Below are 22,846 nucleotides of genomic sequence, written 5' to 3' on the forward strand. Positions count from 1 at the left end.
GGCCACGAAGTTTCAATCGCACTGTATGTGCGCGCCCGCACGTGGTATTTTGTGGAAGAGCCACACTCAAGGGGCCAAAGAGCCACGGTTTGCCGACCACTGACCTAGCTCATCTGAGTGCTTACTCTGTGCTGGGAAACTGCTAAGAGCTTTGCTTGTATGAAATCATTAATCCAAATAGTCCCAGGATTCAGGCATGGTTCTTATCCTCCCTTCCTGGATCAGGCCACTGAGAGGTTAAGGAATCTTCCCCAAGGTCACACAGCTGTCCCAAGCTTGAGGCAGGATTTTGGGTCTTGGGTCACTGCCTCCCCCTTAACCACCAAGCTGTTCACTGATCCTGTTTATGAAACGGGCTCTTCCCTTGCTAGTCTTGGGAAAACTTCCTTCTCTCTCACTTCAACTGAGGTTTGGCCACTTACTTTTCACTTTATTTTTTAAAATATATTTTTATTGATTTCAGAGAGGAAGGGAGAGGGAAAGATAGAAACATCAGTGACAAGAGAGAATCATTGATCAGCTGCCTCCTGCAGGCCCCTGACCAAGAATATAACTGGCAACCTTTCGGCGCACGGGACAACACTCAACCAACTGAGCCACCCCGGCTAGGGCCCATTATAATCTCATGGGACTACCATTACATATGCATTCTGTCGTTGACACAAATGTCATTATGCAGCACTGTGTAGTGGATATTATTATAACAATTACTCTTGTTAAATAATTATTAATATATTAAGTTATTAATAATTGCTCTAATTAAAAGGGACAACATGGAGAGGAACTGGGCCTTCCAGTTGTTTTCATCCTCCTGATTCATTGAAAATTTATTAGGCTTTCTCTTCCTAAGAAATTGTTAGCTCTTCCCTAAACTGTGTTGCCTGCTTCCTGGAGAAAGGCCGTGAGGGGAAGAAAAGGGGGGTCACTTTGGAATAGTCTGACATGTTCACTAAATTCTGAACTGAACTTCACAGATCCTGACTACAATGGACCAAACCCAGTGTGAACATTGTATTCTGTTGAGACAATAAATGTCTAACTTGAACTGCCCTCACTGCACGGAGGTGGTTGGTAAATAAATGTAAAGAACTTTGTAATGAGGGCGGGCTTTCATTTTCAATCCAAATGAGACTGTGTTCCTGATGGAAGGTTTTCCCTTTCTCAAGATTCTAAGCCTCAGCCCTTACTGGGTGTTGGTTGTGTTTCAGGTGCAATTGCTGGCATAGTCGATCAGCCAATGCAGAACTTCCAGAAAACATCCGATGCTCAGGCTTCAGCAGGACACAAGGCCAAGGGCGTGATCTCAGGCGTGGGGAAAGGAATCATGGGGGTGTTCACAAAACCCATCGGAGGAGCTGCCGAGCTCGTGTCGCAGACTGGCTACGGTGAGTGAGGGAAGCCCGGCGGGTCGGCTCAGACACGGCCCATTAACCTGTGTTGTTGTTACACCAGGGGACCCAGAGATAACCCTAGCCCGCACATGGCAAAGGAGTGAGACGTGATAAATCTATAAGCCGTTAAATACAGTAGTTCTCTTCCTCACCTCCTTATGCTTGTTTACATGAAGAGTAGAACTGTATGACTAATAATAAATTGTAATAAAATTATAGAACCAGAAATCAATTAGTACTTCAACATATTGCCCTCAACCTCTAATTGGTTACTTTTCATTATAGTCTACTTTATTAAATGGATTGTTTAAAGATTCTGTGACATGCATATTAGAACCAGAAATCAACTAGTAATTTCAGTATATCTATGCATGTCACAGAATCTTTTAACAATCCATTTAATAAAGTAGACTTTAATGAAAAGTAACCAATTAGAGGTTGAGGACAATATTAGAATTACTTTTCTGGTGAGCAGTTCGAAAGGAAAAATAGATTATGAGGCAGAAAGAGATCTTTATATCACAATGTACATGCATTTGGAGAATGAGAGAGAGGAGCATGCATGTGTGTGCACACACTAGCCCAGAGAGCTTTGCGCTTGGCACGGCTTCCTCACCCGCAGACTCCATGCTGCCACTGCAGCCAGGCCGAGTGTCCTAGCCAATGGCAGCGAAGGTGTATGAGCTGCGAAGATGTATGAGCTTGGAGACCATGAGATCATGGCACTGCTTGCACGGGGCTCCCATGCATGCGGGTGCACACGGGAGTTCCGTGTGTGGGAAAGGAAGCACGCCATCCCATGCTTATGTTCTGCATTCTTGAACAGAGCACATGGAAGTGACTTTTAAAAAACAGGTGACCAGAATTGTCACCTTTTTACTCCAAAATCAGTGCCATCATTTTGGTGGTGAAGTGGGCTGTCTTGTTAGCATCACAAACTACAGGAGGGCTCTATCATTTGCCAGACAGGTGAGCGCTCTGCACTCTGCATCTGCATCTGGCCATAGTCTGGCGGCGGGGAACCCGTCACTGCAGACATCCTGCACCTCCACAGCTCTGATCTGACCAGAGGCAGCCAGACCAGAGCATAAAAACAGTGTCTGAAGGGAAGAGAGCAGCAGACGAATGCCCACACTCAGGCAGCCAAGGGAGAGGCTCCTTTAAGACCACACAGACACAAACATGTGCTCCTCTTCCTTCTCTTCCTGTGAATGACATTTTCACTCACAAGGAAACTGACAGGATGAACTGCTGCAAGTCCTAAGTGGATGAATCAAATACTCCCTTTTTCTTGTGAGGGAAAGACAACTTATACTTCTTAAGTTCCTTTGGTTTGAAAACGCCCTTGTCCCTCACCCTGTGCTCCCAGGGCTGAGGGGCTCTCCCTTATGTAAGAGCATCTCAGAACAGAGCCTCACATGGCCTCATTGGTTTCCATCATCCTGTAAAACTTTTATTACCCACTGAAGGTTTTACAAACCACTAACTCTTAGTCTAATGACTGCCTCGTTTATAAACATTTACAAGCCCTGAGCGCACACAGGCTGTGCCATCTTTGGCTGTGGAGGCCTGCGTGGCTGCTGCTGGGTGCCCTGGTTGGGTGCTGGCACCAGAGGGGGGCGTGTAAAAAACTGGAGCGCTCATAAATGTATGTGGATTCATGCTGAAGAGCTGGATTAAGTCACTTAAGGACTGTATCTAGGCAAACCATGTGCCTTTGTGTGCAACTCCGTTGTTTTTACTATTTAACCAGCCACAGCACAGATACAGAAGTACTGTATTATTAAGCAACAAAGTCAACTAACAATCTTGACTTGATCACATAAATTGTAAATGATGTGCAAGCCATTGCTCAGGACCCATTACTCCCAGGAGCATCATGCTTCCTCTAATTGCAGTCTATGCTTAGACTGCAGCTCATTCAGATTTCAGTTTGTAGCTAATGTAAGATCACCAGGGTTAAGAGCATTGCAATGTTTAATGATTATCTATTCACTTGCTTCCAAAGATGTGACATCATGTTGGATCTGCAGCGTTTTATGATGGCTCCTAGCAGATGACATCATTGTAGCATGGAACTGCTTTCCAGAAAACAACTAGTAAAACTTCCTTCTCTTACTGCAGGCATTTTACACGGAGCTGGACTTTCTCAGCTTCCCAAACAGCGCTACCAGCCAAGTGAGCTACATGCTGCCCAGGCTCCAAACAGCCACGTCAAATACGTCTGGTAAAATCCTCTAGATGCTTGCTCGACTGCACATGCGCCCTGGGCTCACAGGGCCTGGCTCGATCTGAGGCTAACAGGAGCCCAGGAGGAGTTGTTTTCAGCATCTCAGGCAGCACAAGGGCATCCTGGCGCCAGAGGGAGGCTGCCGAGCCAGATCTGGGTCTCCCACTCGGGAGGATGCCCCTGGCTTGTGAGAGGGCCTGAGGTTTCCTAGGGAACCAGCCTTGTCATTAGGGGCAGCATCTCTAATGGGAAGGGAAAGAACTCATCAGAGCCCGGGAAATCTGTCTCCACAAGGAGCTGAGAATTAAAGTGACAGTTATATTTCAAGATCAAATGAATAGACCCTTGGGGTGGGGGGGGGGGGGGTTGCATCGGATCCCAACCGTGGTAGTGAGCGGGGGTATTGACTGTTGTGAAAGCTGGCTCCTGGCCTTACTTTCCTCCTTTGGAACAGGAAGATGCTTCAGTCTCTGGGCAGACCTGAAGTCCACATGGCCCTGGATGTGGTTCTGGTGAGGGGCTCTGGCCAGGAGCACGAAGGGTGCCTGCTGCTGACGTCAGAAGTGCTGTTCGTGGTGAGTGTCAGCGAGGACACGCAGCAGCAGGCCTTCCCCGTCACAGAGATCGACTGTACACAGGACAGCACGCAAAACAACCTGCTTATCCTGCAGCTCAAGCAGCCAAGAGCGGCCTGTGATGTGGAGGTACAGTCCAGAAAATGGGGACCGGGGCTAGCTGCCAGCGAAGTCAAAACGTGGGCTGACCGCTGCTACTTCGGGAGTGGCTGCTGGAGTCCAGGAGGGAGTGTGGGAGAAAGGGGGCAGGGGAGTCACCCAGGTGTACATGTGAGAGCCAGCAGCAGGCCAGAGGGATTCCGGCCTGGGGCTAAGCCACCAGACGACTTGAACAGGCTTGGTGGTCATGGGCTGGGGTGCGGGAGTGGCCAGGACAGGACAACGGAACTCCAAAACGAGCAGGTCTGTGCAAGGAACAGGACCAAGGCAGCAAGGCCATGCAGTTACTCTGACACAGGCCCCGCTGTGCATGGCCTGGGGGCGGCTGCAGCAGGTCTGGCACAGGAGGACCGCTGAAGAATTGTGGGACGTCATGAGTAGAACAAGGCATGGGCATTAGGCCAGACCTTAGCAAGTTCACAAACCAGGAGGTCTGACTCCCTTGCCCATTCCTAAGACTTGAGGGTTCAAAATTTTATAAACCAATCTCTCTCTCTCTCTCCCATCTACTGCTCTGTATCCTATGTGGCTGTGTTCCCTTCCCCAGAGGCTAGTTTCCCGTCCCCTAAGTCCCCTGGGTACCTCCTAGGTATTCTGCTTAGGCTCTTAGGGCAGCTGCCTGGCCACACAAAGTTGATGGCAATGGATGTTCAGGTTGAGCATTGGGGGGGGGGGGGGGGGGGGGGGGCGGCGGCAGCAAACTTGCCTCTAGCAGATCCTGCCTAATTCCTCCTTTCCTTTTCTGCTGGTAGGGGGGCCTGTCCCCCACACCACTGCTTGGGTAAAATTATCTGAGAAGGTGGAAGGCAGCCAAGCACAACAACTGAGATTTCTCTAGTTTCTTGGATCATAATCAGTCGAGCTTTAAGCTAGGGCTTGGCACGAGGACTACATTGCTGCTTCAAGTTGATGACTTTCTGGGAATAAACAGAGGTCAGATGTCCAGGCTGACTTTATTAGATCTGCCAAAATCTTCTGATCTAGTTGACAATAAAGCACCAGTGATGTGGCTCCAGGATTTGGCAGGGGGATAGCATCATTATCTTCAAGTCCTTGGTCGTTAGCAAGAAACTTCCAAGGCCCTGAGCAGTATTTGTGACCATCATTATTCCTTAACTGCTTGGGAAATATTTCAGACCCTAAACTATTGAGACTGGAGATTCATCTTTTGCTGTTGTTAAACTGCCTCTACTTGAGTCAACTTTGATCCTTCTCGCTTTTCTGTTTGTGGAGGGTACTATAGGGAATTAGCACAGCTGGGGGAAACAAACCTGTTTCTCTAGCGATCAGTGATGTATCTGGATCACCACCCCTAGAAGTTTCTAAGGCTAATGGAGAGCATGGGACCAGAGTTACAGGTAGAAGCACTGCCTCTGGACACCATGCTCTCCACTGGTTTTCCTTTGATGTTCAGGGGTAACGAGGGTTGGGATTGAGGCATGGCTAAAACAGGCAGGGAAAGACTGAGCAGGACTGCAGGGCAGCTGAGACAGACGGCGAGCGTACACAGCAGCAGCTGGCACTGGAGAGAGGGTGGATATCCAGTATGCTGTCAGCCTCCAAATTCTGCTTTTTCATTACCTATTCCACTTCACCTCTCCCCTCATAAGAAACTGACCCCTTAGGCTTCTTTCCAAATACTAACCTCCCCCAGTCACCCCCAAGGAGATCCAAGCTGCAGAACAAAACACTTTTTTTCTGAGTAAACCCTTCCTTCGGAGCGTGGTAATCCACGTATGTTCTAAACAGCAGTGCTGCTAGACAGTGAATTTCCCTCGGTGGGCGTGGTCGGTGCACACCACCCTAACCCAGACGTAAAGCTGGGTCAGAAGCCTACCCACCGTCTTCTAGGGGAAACTAAGAGCAGTATTTTAAAATCTTCATCTAAAATCGCCTTTCCTGGGTTTTGCCCTAAGATACTAGGAAGCTCAGCTCCTTTGAATTTTAAAAGGAATTAATTTGTAGATGACATCATTCAGTATATTCAAATATGACAGGATTCAGATGTTTTTCTACAAGCAGCATTTGCTTTTCTTGGGTAAACGCAGCCATTTTTAGGGTAATAATTGCTTAATATGCCTGGCACATTATTGAAGCCCCGTATGAGAGGCTCAAAATGAGTCAGAAGGTCAATTTATTCCTTGGCCGGATTCCTTTCACAACACGGGCTTTCCTGTGCTGCTGTTCAGGAGGAGCAATTAAGACCTTTGTGTACTCAAAGCTTTCCAGCTGAGTTCTGACCCCATCAAATGATATCAGCGCTCTGGCTTGTGCCTGGTGGTGCAGCTTTCATGTGTCAGTGAGTCTTTAGGGGCCTGTATTTTCCTTCCTAAGCTTAAAATGAGACCCAAACGCTAACGGATACCCTACTTACTATTCTGGCAGGCCCCCTTCTCTCTCTACCATCCCACTGGCTTTCTGGTTAAGACACCCTTGACTGTATTTGTGCCCTACACAGATATATACAAATTCTTTACTACTTTGAGGACTAAAGAGCCCTTGTTTAAATGTTTCTAATTCTGCCAGAGTGGCCTCGCCAACATTTAGCAGGTAAAGACCACACTGCAAGGTCAGCAGCTACCTGCTCCTCTGGATGTACACACGAGCTAGCTAGTTTCGGGCGGGAAGAATTAGAGCTCCAAGTGCCTGTGATGGATGCTTTCTCCGGAAATCTCACTTGAGGACTTAGGTACTTACTGTATCTCAGTTCTACTTGAGTTCCACGGAAGATGAGCCAGACTTTTATGAATCATAAATGTACTTTGCATCCTCCTTTTTCCATAAAAATTTCCCCTTCTGCCCAGTTTTATTTTCTCTGGCTTTAAATCCTAGTATTTATAAAACCAGTAAATGTTACGTTCGGAGGTATTTTCTTGATGCTCTGTCCAAAGCCACTGGTTTGAAAGGGGCGCTTCCCCACTTGCCTGCCCAGCTCCAAAGGTGCCGTCTGAGGAGACGGGCAAACAGCCTGCATTTCAGGGCCTTTACTGGCGCTGCGACCGACGCAGAGGAAAGGTACCGTTTCCTGGGCTGGTTAGTGAGGAACAATGACCGATGTTTTAACAGTTGAGTAAAATGTTATGATCAACTTGAAACATGGGAATTTTATTACCTCCAAGTGCTTATTCTAAGGAGGCTGTCTTTATATCCTCGCGCAGAGCTTTTGGTAACTGCTGAAATCGCAGCATTATCGTCACAGTCAGGAAAAGTAAAAGCAGTTTTGGGTAAAATAGCCTTGTTATTTTTAAGTTACCAAAATTATTAAGCAAAAGAAAGGGGTAATTCTGCTATGAAGTCTTATAAGAATTCGGTCACTAAGACCTTTCATTTTTAACCCCAGGTGGATCGAGTCCGAGAAAGACTGTCAGAGCAGCAGTACAACAGGCTTGTGGACTACATCACCAAGACATCGTGCCACCTGGCCCCCAGCTGCTCGTCCATGCAGACCCCAGCATGCCCTGTGGTGCCCGTGGAACCTCTCCCCGCCAACGTGAAAACATACCATTACCTGGTGGACCCACGTTTTGCTCAGGTCTTCATTAGTAAGTTCACCATGGTGAAAAACAGAGCCCTGAGGAAAGGGTTCCCGTGAGTCCCTCCTCTGAGGGGCTGATTCCTGCTCACGCAGCGTGTTTTTCAGTAAGAAACCTAAATAGCTCTTAGGGACACAAGGCCAACACCTTTCTACAGTTACAGTAACTTTTTGGCCTCTTCTAAAATTAACTTAGATTTCTCCTCCCTAAAACTAAGATACTTGAATAAAATGGAGTGAAAAAACTTTTTCCATTTGGGGACAGTTGACTAACAGAATCCTGGGGGTTTGCAGTCTTACCACAGTTGGAAATACATTCCTTTTTGCTCTATAATATTTGCTTACAATTTCTACTATAATTAAGGATCTGTTAACACTCAGCTAATGTACAAAGTGGTCAGGCTTAGAATGGAGAGACATTAAAACTTCATTTCTAATGACATTGTCTTTGCTGAATACCCTGATCTGCAAAAGTTTGGTCTCTTTAAATGAAATTAAATATTTAGGATTTGTTAAATTTGTTACTAGTACTTGTAGGTGCTGTTATTAAGTGAAAGCTGCTGTGTATATTCCTTAAAGTCTGCATTTTACTGAAATTTACCAAACATCCTGATGCCTGTCCAGGTACAGTCTGGAAAAATGTTTTTCCATTTTGTTTTACTAGTCAAACTTAAATCTTGTGTCTACTGATGAAAACAGACCTCGAGTGCTCAAGTGAGTCTCTTTAGTCTTAAAAACAAAATACTACTGGGAACATTCCCTTGTGGAAAGGGTGTAGCTAAAGGACTCATACTTGCCTGGTGTGCTAGAGGGGAGTCAAGAACCCCAACATCAACCTTAACAATGAACCAGACCAAATACTTTCTTTTGCTTTTAACAACAGGTTTGGCTCCAGATCCTAGGTCACCAGATATCATTTTAGTATTTGGTAAATATCTCAACTCCGATGAAACATGGTTTTATTGATTACATATTAACTTGGGCCTCCAACCTGTTACCTATAATTGTGAGACACTAAAGAAAATTCAACTTCAAATGTCCACTATTTAACTGAAGTCTCACCTGTTATGTATAGGTATCATAAGTCACTGCATAGTTGTTTCTGGAAAGCAAGTTTGTTAATGGACAGTTCAGACTGACTACAAAAATATGGTTCCTCCATTTGTTGTACCATACTCATTTAGGAAAGTGAGTTTTGTCAGTTAACCTCAAGAGTAACTATTTTTAAGAATGCAGATATACATTAATTTTATGATAATTTTGAATACTACTAAGATTTGTTATATAAAATTATTTAAAATAAAAGGAATCCTTGAATTAATGACCACACAATGTGTGTTGTCACTGGGTATTTTGTTTTTTAAATGCAGGTTTTCACTGATAACTGATATAATTCAGCTCATATTTTTAAGACACAAAACTTCTGAGTTAAGGCCCTGGCCAGGTAGCTCAGTTGGTCCCTGTCTCTTCTAACAGCCTGCAGTATAATAGTCATGTTGGTTTAAATCAATGACCCAAGACCAAGAAACTGTACTTAGTAGCATATCTCAATGAAATGGGCAAAACATCAGTTATAAAAAATGTCCTAAATAATGAAATTTAATACTGAAATTGTTATCTTAAGGTTCATTAACAGTTAAAAATCCCTAACCAATTCTGATGCAAGTGCCCAAAATTACGTCATTAAGAATAAGTGAGCAAACACTTACTGTCCACAGTATTTCATTGTTTATTTATCAAGAGAAACTATTCCTTAGCTCAAATATTCATGTTTCATAGAGTTCAGGAATACAGGTCAGCGACAAACTTCCGTGGAATCCAACCCAAAGAAATTCTGTGGAGAAAAAAACACAGTGGCTAAGTTAATATCCAGCATTCTCTCAATCTCTCTCAGTATCTTACCACCCTTGAGATCACATACGGTCTGTTCCTACTAGTAGCCCAAGCTTTGCTCACTCACCTTTAGCCCAAGAGAAGCCCAGTTCAAGCTACCTGAGCTCTCGGTCCTATCTCCACCAAGCTCCCTAACCAGCCTCTTGTCCATTTCAGGAATTACAGCACCCTATTTCTGGCTTTTTGCTTTCATTTTACAAACTGGTTTTTTCCCTTCTCATACCCACATATTCCTCTTAAAAGCAGCAGCCCATCTGTTCTAAACAATTTCTATTTCTGTCTCCAAATTTTTCTTTTTCTTATTGGTTTTTAAACAAGAAAAGGTAAAAATCTAATATTTGAAATCATCCTGTTAACATCTAACCATGAGATGCATACCCACTGAATAAAATCTGAAAATGTCAGTTATAAGATAGCAATGTTAAGTTTAAGATTCCATACAGCACCATTAACATTTTCTTGACCTTTTCACCTTCAGTGATTTTGTGTAATTTATTTAACATAGATCATCCTTAACATTCCTAATATTCTATCTTAAAATAATCTGTTCATGTTTATGAATCATTTTTTCTAACGGGCCTAATAGTCAAGATTATGAAAAAGGCACAATTCCTCATCAATTTTCCAACAATTGGAAATAAAGTTCTCTGTACTTTTTCTAAGTAATTCTATGGCTAATTAGTCCATGCATCTATCTGCATTTCAGTACTACTTAAGCAACCATGGAAATGGATTACAGAATTGAATCTTTTATTAGGCAAAAAATACTTAAATGTCTCGAGTCTTTCAGAAAAGTGATCTAAAGTCCAATGCAGTACGTCTCCCCGAAACCCCAGACCTTGTGAAAGATATATGGCATTTGGAATGCTTATTGAGGTACAGTCTTCCTGAAAAAGTCACCTTCCCCTTATCACATCAAACTCACACTGGCTGGAGAGAATTTTAATCTTATTTCTACAGTCAAACCTTGTTTCTTGCATGTCTCCCACCAGGATGTTCACAGAAAAAAGGTAGAACCAAATTTTGTTTTTCGAAATGACAACCCTGATACCTCAGCACACAAAAAAAGCGGCTCCCCAGCAACAAAAGAGAACACTTCTGTTGCTGGCAAAATCAATGATTAGCACCGTTTTAAAAACACACAAAGAGGGCTAATGTTGCTAAAGATGTGAAAGAAACAATGATCACAAAGAGGTAGAAAAGCTGTTGTTGATTTGGAAAACGGAAAAGCAGCCAGCCAGCGACAGCATTTCGGAGGCAGTGATATATGAACAAGCAAAGAGGCTGCGTACTGACCTGAAAGACACCCCTGGGCCGAAAGCTAAAATTGATTCATTCAAGGCTAGTAGGGGGGGTGGTTTGATAAATTTAAGAAAATAAGTATTAAAAAAAAAAAAAGAAACTTCTAAAAGTGAGATTTTTCTAATGCCAATTTAGCAATAAAGAGCGTAACATGTGAAATCATTTTGAACCTAAGTCAGCAAGATGGTTGGCTATGAAGCTCCAGGCCCCCACTCCCCCACAGTAAACCATCAATGTAAGAACCAATGTGTCTGTGTGAGAACTAGAAACCAGTTATGAAGCTGCTGCAAATAAGCAAACACCTAAAGAAGAAAAAGCCACTCAAAACAGCAGGAAATGTCATGCATTTTTTCCTCCCACCCTCAGCGTAGCAGTGTGGTTAGGAGGAACCCAGCCAGCTCCTGGCTTCTCCCTCAGGACAGGAGGAGGAGAACTCGCTAGATTCTGGCTTGTTTGGGGGACTGTTTTCTACTTGCCTATCAGCACACTAATGGGAATGGTGACAGCATTTAGATATCAGCCTGCAAGCTGCTGAAAGCAGTGATGAGCAAGAGATTATGGGCTGAGCAATACAAAAGAAGAGCTAAGGCTACTTAGAGGAAGCAGGGGTCAGACAGAATCTTAGAGGCTCTTAAAAGTGACTGACTATACTTGGGCACTAGAACAAAAGCAAAGGCTAAAGCAAGACATAACCCCAGAAAAAGTCTGAGACGACCATAAGCCTTTATGCTAGGCCAGTGGTCGGCAAACTGCGGCCCGCGAGCAACATGGGGCTCTTTGGCCCCTTGTGTGGCTCTTCCACAAAATACCACGGCCTGGGCAAGTCTATTTTGAAGAAGTGGCGTTAGAAGAAGTTTAAGTTTAAAAAATTTGGCTCTCAAAAGAAATTTCAATCGTACTGTTGATACTTGGCTCTGTTGACTAATGAGTTTGCCGACCACTGTGCTAGGCTGTTAAGATCTGCATGAAGCAAATCCACAAACAGGAGAGGTGGCTGTTTAATCAAATGCCTAAATTTCAACAAAAGATCATGACACAAAGAGAGAGAAACGTGGCTCATTCAGAGGAACAAAATCTCCAGAAATCAACACTGAAAAAACACACTTTGACTCCGACTTGTCAAAGTCTTTAAAACAACTGTTTTAAATATGCTCAATGCGCTGAAGAACTCAGACATCTAAACGATATCAGGAAAACAATACATGAATAAAATGATAGTATCAACAAAAATATTTTAAAAAGACACAAAATACTACAGAAAAATATAGTAACTGAATTGTTAAATACACTAGAGGGGTGTTAGCAGTGGGAAAACGCAGCCATCTGTGTCAAGCACAGACTCAAACACCCAGAAGATTCAGCAAACCTGAAAATAGTCCATCTGAATTATCGGGTCTAAGAAACAAAAAGAAAAAGTAAACGAGAGCTTAAAGGACTTTTGGGGTATCACATATACATTATGGAAGCCCAGAACAAGAGAAGGGGCAAAAAACTTATCTAGAAGAAACAATGGCCCAAATGCCCCAAACCTGAAGAAATGTATATACAATTACAAGAAGTTACTTGGAAGTAGGATAAACCCAAAGAGATCCACACTAAGACCCATTATAATCAAACTATCAAAAACCAAAGACAATCTTTTTTTTTAATTACAATTTGTTATGTTGGGTGTTTCTTTTCATGTATTTTTATTGATTTCAAAGAGGAAGGGAGGATAGAAAGAAACATCAATAATGAAAGAGAATCATTGATTGGCTGCCTCCTGCATGCTCCCTATTGGGGGATCAAGCTCGCAACCGGGTTCAAAGATTCATGCTTAACCACTGAGCCACACAGGGCAAGGCAATCTTTAAAAAGTAGCAAGTGAAAAATAGATTCACAGTCTACAACAGAGCCTCTGTTAGATTAGCAATGGGTTTCTTAGCATGAACCTTGCAGATCAGAAGGCTGTCCATTAATATATTTAAAGTGCTCACAAAATACATCCTATATCTAGGAAAACTGTCCTTCAAAAATAAGAAATTAAAGGCATCCCCAGGTAACCAATAGCTAAAAGATATGGAGTTCATTACTAATAGGTCTGCAATGGGAGTTGCAAGTTAAAATGGAGCCTGCAAGTTGAAATAAAAGTACACGGGACATTAAAAATAGGCAAAGAACTTGAATAGACATTTCCTCAAAGAACATATACAAATGGCCAACAAGCATGGTAAAAGATGCTCAACATCATTAAACAAGTCTGCTGAGGATGTGAAGAAACTGAAACTTTTTACACTATTGCTAGAGTGTAAAATGGCCCAACACTATGCAAAATAGTATGGCAGATCCTTACAAAGTGAAAAATAGAACCATGCGATGCAGCAACTCCACTTCTGGGTATTTACTCAAAATATTTAAAGCAGGGTCTCACAGAGATTTATAAATGTGGTGGGCAGTTAGACTTGAGTAGAGCAAGGACCGTGGGCCAGGTACAGAAGGTCACCAGGTGAAAAGCCCCAGGTGCCTACCAACAGACAATCAACTGTAAGGTAAAGGTAGGCGCTCATCTCCAGGTGACCCTTCTTTCCCGGTCACTAGGTTTGGAACCCCTGACCTTTCTCCCTCTAGAGATAACATCTAAGCCTCAGTTGAATTCCAGTTCCAGGCCCAGATAAGCAACAAAACCAGCCACAGGACAAGCTGCATAGAATCAAGACCCCCTGCCCTGGTGCCACAGTCAGTCAATGGAGACCATAACCCCAAAAGGACACACCTGGAAAACTGAACAGTATTAAGATCTTCTCCTGGGACCTCCCCTAAAATCACCCTTAGAACCCTTAGGACCTAGGACAGGAAGTGCGCTCTCCCTCCCAGGAGCACAGTCTTTGCCTTTGCCCTCCCGCTTCCTGCCCCAGGCAAGTTACCATCAGCTTCCTCCCTCCCAGGCTCCTGGGGCCCTTCCTGTGTCTCCATCACTTGTTCCTAAGCCCATTTCTTCTAGGAATGACTTAATAAATGTTCTTCTACAGTTTGGGTCTTGGCTCTGAATTCTTTACTCGCCAGAAACTAGGTTTGGTCTGACCCCACCTGTCTACTACGTGGTGTCTTTCCCACTGCTAACAACATAAACATCATACCAGGGTTATGCATAAGTCAAAAAACGGAAGCAGCCCTAACAGGTTTGGCTCAGTGGATAGAGTGTTGGCCTGCGGACTGAAAGGTCCCAGGTTCGATTCCCAGTCAAGGGCATGTACCTTGGTTGTGGGCACATTCCCAGTAGGGGGTGTGCAGGAGGCAGCTGATTGATGTTTCTCTCTCATTGATGTTTCTAACTCTCTAACCTTCTCCCTTCCTCTCTGTAAAAAAATAAAAATATTTTTAAAAATATTTTTTAAAAAACGGAAGCAATCCAAGTCTCTTTTGGATAAATGAACAAAAATATGGTATATACATAAGATGCAATATTTAGCTTTAAAAAGGATATTCTGACACATGCTGTAACAGATGAACCTTGAAGGCATTACATTAAGTGAAATAAGCCCGTCACAAAAAGACAAATACTCTCTGATATAAATGGTGGTTGCCAGGAATGGGAGGGAATGGAGAGTTGTTTAAATGGGTACGGAGTTTCAGTTTTGCAAGATGAGTTCTGGAGATTGGTTATACGACAACGTGAATGTGCTTAACAATACTGAACTAGACATTTAACTTCATATTACCTTTACATTCCAAGATCACTTTGTACTCTGAAAGATACCAGCCTTCCTCATCTCCTCAAAATCTTTCATGGAATCATAATTTCTGTAGAAATCTGCATATGCCTTCTTTCTTGGTTCAGCTACACCAAACTGAAAAAGAGCATATCCCATTATGGCTTATTTTTTAGATTAGAAACTTAACATCTAAAGACAACATAAATCAAACTGTTTGTGTTCACCTTTAACTTGACCCCTGTATTTCCTAAGACAAAGGATGGGGGTGTTGACACGGATGCTAGGAAAGGGAAAGAAGTCTCAGAGAAACTAGTCACAAGAAGGGTCCTCCCTGCGTGGGAGGGAAAGTCCTTGTTGGGTGTCCATGTTGATAGGGAGAGAGGGTAGACTGGCAGGCGCCAAAGGAAAATATCCAGAAACGTAAAAGGTTGCACGTTATGTATGTTTTTAATACCACTGAGCCATACACTTAAAAATGGTTCAATTTTGTTATGTTCATTTTGCCACAATAAAAAAAAATTTTATTTATAAAAAGGCATAACATTAAAGAGGGTAAAGCTTTAATTTGCAAAGCAATTTTCTAACAATTTTTTTTATTCTTTTTTCTCCTGTGGCAACAATTCTTGAAGGTGCTGTCGAAAAGAAAAGCCAGCCAGGCTGGCGTGCCTCAGTGGTTGAGCGTCAACCTATGAACCAGGAGGTCACGGTTCAATTCCCAGTCAGGGCACATGCCTGGGTTGCAGGTTCGAACCCCAGTGTGGGGCGTGTAGGAGGCAGCCGATCCATGATTCTCTCCCATCATTGATGTTTCTATCTCTCCTTCTCCCTTCCTCTAGGAAATCAATTAAAAAAAAAAAGCTACAGGCACAAAATGGCACTTGTGCTAAAGCCCATGATACCAAACCTATATTTAAGACCTGATCTAATTGTTTCAACCTTTTCCAGAAACTTTTTTTTCCGAAGATATTTACTGACTTTAGAGAGAACCATCAATGTGAGAGAAACATCAATTGGTTGCCTCCCATATGCACCCCTATTGGGGATTAAACCTGCAACCTAGGTATGTGCCCAGACCAGGAATGGAACCTTCAACTTTTTTGACGTACGGCAGTGGTCGGCAAACTCATTAGTCAACAGAGCCAAATATCAACAGTACAACGATTGAAATTTCTTTTGAGAGCCAAATTTTTTAAACTTAAACTTCTTCTAACGCCACTTCTTCAAAATAGACTCGCCCAGGCCGTGGTATTTTGTGGAAGAGCCACACTCAAGGGGCCAAAGAGCCACATGTGGCTTGAGAGCCGTGGTTTGCCGACCATCTGAGCCACCTGGCCAGGGCCAGAAACAATCTTAATCAACCAGTTTTGAATTTCCTGGTCAAGCACCAGTAAGGTAATTTATCACACATGGTCTTCAGGGTAGGTGCTAATCAATGATTAGTGTCCTATTAAGTGAAAATTCAGCCATCTACAGGCCAAGTAGAGAGGCCCCAGAAGAAATCAATCCTGTAACCACCTTAGATTTCTAGCTTCCAGAACAGAAAATAAAACTTCTGTTGTCTAAGCCACCCAGTTTGTGGACTTTGTTATGGAAGCCCTAGCAAACTAACACAGCGTCATTTACAGACGGAGGATGTTATCTGGGAATAAGGCCCTTTCCTCTCACATGAGGAAAGGGTCAGAGGAAGGAAGCACATTAGAGAGTTTCTTTAAAAGACGTGAAATTGCTTATGAAAATAAAATACATGTTTACATGTAAAGCACATTTGGGACCATAATCACAAAGTAAAAATCAAACATACATACCTTATAGGAAGCTGCAACCCCCAGGGATACAAGTACGGCTCCAACAATATGAATTCTCAGACGCCTGGCCAGAAGGCCACGCATCTGAGGTTTTGGCAAAGCACCGGAAGACATGATAGTTATATTCTCCTGGTAAATAAAAATATTAAAAAATTATTAGAACAGTAAGAAATCTAAAGAATTCTTTGTATAATGCATTTTAGTACCTTGGGAGGCACAAGAAGGATGGATAGTTGGACCAACTCCTCCCACAAAGCCTAAGATGTTTAATGGCTTAGGCTTGTGGGGGAGGAACGAACTTTACCCTCAAGGATCTTCTGGCTGGTCTGGTCTCATAATCAAATAAACCTGAGACTGATTAGCAAGAGAAAATAACTGAGTTTAATGTATACATATATGTATGGGCACCCCACATGCAGGAGAGGCTCGGAGACAGAAAGGGGGAGGTAGGTATAAGACATCCTGAGCTAGGGATGAGGTCCTACACTTGGGGGCTTTAAAGGGTCACAGCAGGTTAAGAACAGATGTTCAGTAAACAAAAGTTTGCCAGCCACATAGGTGGGATTATGGGTGATAATCTCTTATTATGGGTAAGGTCCCTAATTCAAGTTCTTCTAGGTAAAGGGAAGAGGCACAAGTTTCTTGGGCCTGAAGCTAAAACTGCCTTTAGCATCCTGGCTGGTTTTGCTCAGGGGTTAGACCGTTTGTCTCCATTCCGGTCAAGGGCACACACCTGGGCTGCAGGTTCGATTTGGTCAGCGTGCCTGAGGGAGGCAACCAATCCATGTGAGACATCGATTTTTTTCTCTTCCCCACCCCCTTCTTCTATCCCCTCCACACACTTAAAAAAAAAAAATCAATGGAAAAAACAAACGTCGGGTGAAGAGTAAAAAGAAATTGCCCTTAGCTCAAAACAATCTGCACACAAGGGGCACATCTTGGGGTGACTTGTTCTGAACCCCATGCCTGTCTTCATCTACCCTCCTCACGTGCAGAACGACTGCCCTAAATAAGAGCTGCGACCCAACAGTATAAGCAGCGAATACGACAAACAGAAATCTCTCCCAACGACAGGAAAGCAGTGGCTCTAGGCTGACCAGTGCAAACGCATTTACAGCGCTGACTTTTCATTCAACCTTCGGGGCAACCCTAGGCGCCAAGTGTTTACCGCCGCTTTCCCGCTGGGAGCACTGGGGCACCCGAGGCGACTGAAGCTCGGGCAGGAACCCGGCAGTCGCCTGGAGGGGCCCCCGGAGCCGGCGGCCTGACCCCAGGGCTCCGAGGCCTACAAGCGGGGCCGCTCCCGCAGGCCTCCCTTCCCGGCCGGCGGGAAGGCGGCGGCGAGGCCGTGGGCACGAGAAGGAGGCTGCAGGAAGCCGGCCCTCCCTCCGGCCACCCGCACGGGCCCCCAGGGCGGCCGCTCAAGATGGCAGAGGAAAGGCAGGCGAGCACCCTGCGGCCGGACAGGCCAAATGACCTAACCAAGGTCACAGGGACGGCGGGGCAAACACAGCGGCCCGGCACCAAGGCCCGCCGCCCAAGGAGCCCGGCCGCTTCCCTGAGGCCCCCGCGGGCCCCCGCGCCCTCCCGAGGCCCCGCCGGGGGTCGCGCAGGGGCGGACGCGGGCGGGGGGTCCGAGGCTCCACGACCGACGGGACGCGGAGTCACGGCTCAAACCCGAGGCCCACGGACAGCAAGCAGCAGGCGGCGGCAGCTGTGGGAGCCCGAACGAGGTTCACGAAAGCGACCCAACTTACCCCCAACACCAACGTCCGTCCTTCCTGAGGGAGAACTGGATGACGCCCCGGCAGCGCGCATGCGCTCAAAAAGAAGGGGCAGACGGTGGCCGAAAGCGGTCAAAAGACCTTTGGCGCGCCTCCTGCCGCCCACTGCTGAAATTCACCTGTGTGATTACATTATTTATGTAACCTTCAGTTTAGAACTGGACTTTCTGAGTCCGTTTCCTTAATAAAGTGGAGGTATTCATTTTACTAATACAGATTTGATATGAACTTAGTAGAGAACTCAGAGATATTTAATATGTAATTTTTTTTTAAAGTACAAGGACAGTACAAATCATCCCGGGCCCATGGATTGTCTGAACATTGTGCACAAACCGACATTTTCACTATTATAACTACTCTGAGGCGAATAACAGTTTGGTTTGGGTAAAGGGTGAATGAGACAGCCTAGCTCAAAGGTTAGCAAACGAGACAAACATACACAGATTAATACCAATTCCAAGCGACTGTGGAAGCCTGGCAGGGTTGAGCAAGTGTTGATGGAAGTAGTTGTGTGGGGGTTCTAAGTAAAACACAAGTGTTTTAAAGGAAGACAACTGGGAGCATATTAAAAGAGGTGTGTAAGGGTAAGGCTCTTTGCTTTAGGGGGTGAGGCGTGGTTGTTAACGGAAACCACCTGGATTTGTAAGGCATCATTTAAATCAACTCAGCAAGCACGGTGGAAGGTACACTAGGACACAAAAGATACATGGTATTGATTCAACATGTTACGGGGAATGTTATAGAATAGTAAAGCTAGGAAAATGCCAGGACAAGCGGAACAGGGAAAGTAACACAGATAGTTAAACAGCAGTTTGCAGCCACTGAGTAAATCCTATTTTCCCTAAACCAGGGACACTTAGGAGAAAATGTTTGCACTTCTCCTCCACTAGTGGGTAAATAGCTTAAATCACCCTACTCAGGGAGACATAGCAGAAACCAATTAGTGCCATTTGCCAACCACACAGATGAAGAGACTAGACCTCATTTGGGTACATGAGCATAAAGCTGATGAATATTCTGTCCCCTAAGACCTCCCCTAAAGGTCCAGCCTACTTTCCCTCCAGGGAGCATGCCCCTGCATTCCCTTCCCCCTCTCCTTCCTCACAGGCAATATCCCCTAACTTCTAAGGGACCCTATGAGGTTTGCAACCAGGGGAGCAATGGTCCTGATTTATAGGTGTCTCAACCACTGAGCAACATCGTACTTGATTGTCCTTCCAGGAACCAACCCTTACCTAGTCCTGGCCATGTGGATCTATCAGGGTCATATCACTCAGGAGGGGCCAAACAATGTAGTCAATCCCATTGGCCACAGCCTTGTGTTGGGGATAAGCAAAGAGCCCTGACCAGAGCAATGAAACTCGATTCTACAGCTTTTGTCAAAACAGTTAGGGGGAAGGCTCTTTCTTTCCAGGAGCATAACGGGATGGAGTAGGGATCTTGCTTCTCTGTAAGAGTATGAAACCAGAGAGTAGTGTGTGCCTATAACGTGCCAGGTACTGTTCAAATGATAGGAAGAACCTGCCCTCATGGAGGACAGAACAGACAATAAACAAAAATATGTCAGATGGTGATAAGTGCAATGGAAAAAAACAGAGGAAAGTATGGACAAAGAAATTGAATAAAGGCGTGTCCATTTTTGCCTTGAAAGTTGCGTTGGTGGTATAGTGGTGAGCATAGCTGCCTTCCATTTTGGCCTTGACTGGTTCATCTTAATGGTTAGAGCGTCAGCCTATATACCCTCAGGTCCAATTCTGAGTCAAGGACATGTGCCTGGGTTGCAGGTTCATCCCCAGCTCCAGTACCCAGTCTCTCTCTCTCTCTCCCTCTCTCTTTCTTCTCCCTCCCTTCTACTCTCTCTAAAAACCAGTGGGAAAAATATACTCGGGAAGAATTAACAAAAAAAGTATCCATTTGATATTGGAAGTTTGAGGAAGACTTAGGCCGTCTGCCTGGAGCCCATGATCTACACTAGAGTAAAAGATGGTCCAATGAAAAGGGTGGGATTGTTCTGCATGGGCCCAAGAAATCCACTAGGATGGCTGAGTGGAAGGTAACAAAAGTCAGATTTTAGTTAGGTATTCACAATGGCTAGGAATCAGTCCCTTTCTAGGTGATCCTCAACCAAAGACATCCAGCTGGGGGAGGCGAGGATCCTTGATTGGTGGAGAAGCAAAGCAACAATCTTACTCCTCCTGCATCTTTTTTCCTGACCTTGACAGTCACCAGGTCAATGTGTTGCCTTAAAATTTGTTGAAAAGATATCACTTTTGGAATACGGGCTAAAGAGAACGTCTGCCATGCCTCCTCCATTGCTACTCTGCTCTCAAGGTGCGAGCGACAGGGCCCGGGCCCCTCACCTGGGCTTGGTGCCTCGCGGTGTGCTAAGTGTGTACAATACCTGGAAAGGCAAATTACAACATTAGGAACTAAAAGGGATGAATGGACCCTGTGCTAAAGTAGGTTCTTTTTCCTAAAAAGTGGAAAACAATTTCAATCCTTTCGACCATATGATGTATCACTGATGTAGTATTGTGGTGGGGGGTTAGACAGACATAAGCAGAGCAAGGACCATGGGCCGGGTACAGAAGGTCACCAGGGCAGATAGCCCCAGGTGCCTGGCAACAGACAATCAATGGTAGGGGGGGATCTCGCCCCCAGGGTGACTTTTTCCTCCCCTAGCATACCAATGGTCACTGGTTTGGAACCCCTGACCTTTACCCCCTGGAGATAACATCTAGGCCTCAGTTGATTTCAGCTCCAGGCCCAGGTAAGCAACAAAACCAACCTCAGGATCTGCTGCTTTGAATAAAGACCCCCTGCCCTGGTGCCGCCAATCAATCAGTGGAGACAGGACACACCTGGAAACCTGCTGAATATTCTATTCAAACCTTCCCCTGGGGCCTCCCCTAAAGTCTCCACCCTAAAACCCTTAGGATGGAGGACCCACTGCACTCTCCCTCCTTGCCTTTCCCTTTCCTCTTCCTCTTCCCCTCCCTGGGCAAGTTACCATTAGCTTCCTAACTCCCAAGCTCCTGGGGCCCTCCCTTTGTCTCCATAACTTGTTTCCTAAGCCCATTTCTTCTAGGAATTACTCCTTCTACCTCTGTGATTTTACCAAATAAATGTTCTCTTATAGTTTGAGTCTCACCTCTGAATTCTTTCCTAGCCAGAACCCAAGTACCGAGGCTGCTGAACTCAGGTCTGGTCTGACCCCACTGGTGCTGCCTACAACAGTATCCATGAGAAGAGTCATGAATAATTATGTGAATGAAGAAAAGATGAGGGACTGAAAAGTCAAGAAGCAACAAAAACAAACACTCTGTGAGGTAAAATAGCAGCAATTGCAGTATTTGACAAATCTTGGGGTTAGATCTGTTCGCTCTTTTACATATAACGTATTTCTACTTTCAAATTTAACAAATAATAAAGGATTGCTGAGTCAGAGTTCAATATGGACCATCACAAAAGTTTGGGTCTGGGGTACTTTTTTCAACCTGACCACGTTCAACATGTAGATAAGGATTCAAGGAAACTTCTAAGACTGGTGAGATGATGATATGGTGTTTTTCTCAGTGATACTGTTACTGAACAAGCAAATGCTGTGAGCGATCATCTGAACATGACTTTCTGTTCTGAGAGACTAGCCATGTTCAGCACAGCTCCAGATGACTTGGCTCCGCAAGCGCCCAGAAAGGCGGCCTGGCTGGAGAGAGCCACCAGACGCTGAAGCTGTCTGGCAGGAACTCGGGCAGCACTACGCGTTGCAGTTTAAGGAGGGAACAGTGAGTGTTCCAAGCTCATCAGCTGTGGCAGTGTCCACATCTAGATGAAGGTCACTACCGCTTGTGCCGAACAACAGGTACAATTCAGAGGAAACCTAGGTCTTTTCTCAAAGGTGGTCCCACACTTCGCCCTCAGTCAGAGAGACGTGGTAAAATTCCAAATAAGCTCTTAAATCAGATCTGTACTATCAACAATCATTTTCATTTAAAATCTTATTTGGCCTGGCTGGCGTGGCTCCATGGTTGAGTGTTGACCTACGAACCAGGAGGTCTCGGTTCGATTCCCTGTCGGGGAACATGCCTGGGTTTCAGGCTCGATCGATCCCCAGTAGGGAGCATGCAGGAGGCAGCCAATCAATGATGATTTCTCATCATTGATGTTTCTATCTCTCTCTCCCCCTTCCTCTCTGAAATCAATAAAAAAAAAGTTTTAAAATTCACTATCATGCTTTAAAAACGACAATTGATGTCTTTGGACTGTGTCGTGTCCTCTTAGAAAATACAATATTTTCCTTTTGTCTTGAATACAAAATGTATGAATTTTAAATGTACTCCATGTTCAAACTATGCCTACGAATCTATGTGTGATGTTTTAAGCTTCATTGTAAAGAATAAACTAAATCTTCCCACTATAACTAAAAAGTGATACTGAGCACTTACTCTGTTCCCCAGATTGTGCCAGCCATCATGGGAGATGG

At 44.6% G+C, this 22,846-nt stretch overlaps 2 protein-coding genes across 7 annotated transcripts in view; one reads left to right on the forward strand and one right to left on the reverse strand.

The window, feature by feature from the left end:
* VPS13B (vacuolar protein sorting 13 homolog B) overlaps positions 1-9,434 on the forward strand; it is a 604,787-nt gene extending 595,353 nt beyond the window's left edge. For all 6 annotated transcript variants that reach the window (XM_079796380.1, XM_079796377.1, XM_079796379.1 and 3 more), the window contains 4 exons: positions 1,209-1,385; positions 3,516-3,618; positions 4,076-4,325; positions 7,696-9,434. In XM_079796380.1, the coding sequence (XP_079652506.1) occupies positions 1,209-1,385; positions 3,516-3,618; positions 4,076-4,325; positions 7,696-7,947 (782 nt within the window). In that variant the 3' untranslated portion in view covers positions 7,948-9,434. The remainder of the gene's footprint in view (positions 1-1,208; positions 1,386-3,515; positions 3,619-4,075; positions 4,326-7,695) is intronic.
* Positions 9,435-9,588: 154 nt separating this feature from the next.
* COX6C (cytochrome c oxidase subunit 6C) lies at positions 9,589-18,396 on the reverse strand. The gene is made up of 4 exons (XM_079796387.1): positions 18,337-18,396; positions 16,580-16,708; positions 14,781-14,909; positions 9,589-9,721 (listed from the first exon to the last, which is right to left on the reverse strand). The coding sequence occupies exons 2-3, from the start codon at positions 16,691-16,693 to the stop codon at positions 14,796-14,798; spliced, it is 228 nt and encodes a 75-aa protein (XP_079652513.1). The 5' UTR covers positions 16,694-16,708; positions 18,337-18,396; the 3' UTR covers positions 9,589-9,721; positions 14,781-14,795.
* Between the last annotated feature and the right edge of the window lie 4,450 nt (positions 18,397-22,846).

The sequence above is a fragment of the Cnephaeus nilssonii genome (assembly GCF_951640355.1).
Source record: "Cnephaeus nilssonii genome assembly, chromosome: 18".
Classification (NCBI taxonomy): Eukaryota; Metazoa; Chordata; class Mammalia; order Chiroptera; family Vespertilionidae; genus Cnephaeus; species Cnephaeus nilssonii.

Excerpts from the sequence above, each read along its gene's own strand:
- COX6C (XM_079796387.1), bottom strand. The coding sequence starts at position 16,693 with ATGTCTTCCGGTGCTTTGCCAAAACCTCAGATGCGTGGCCTTCTGGCC. Across the intron at positions 14,910-16,579 it reads GGGTTGCAGCTTCCTATAAG|TTTGGTGTAGCTGAACCAAG; the intron begins GTATGTATGTTT and ends GCTCTTTTTCAG.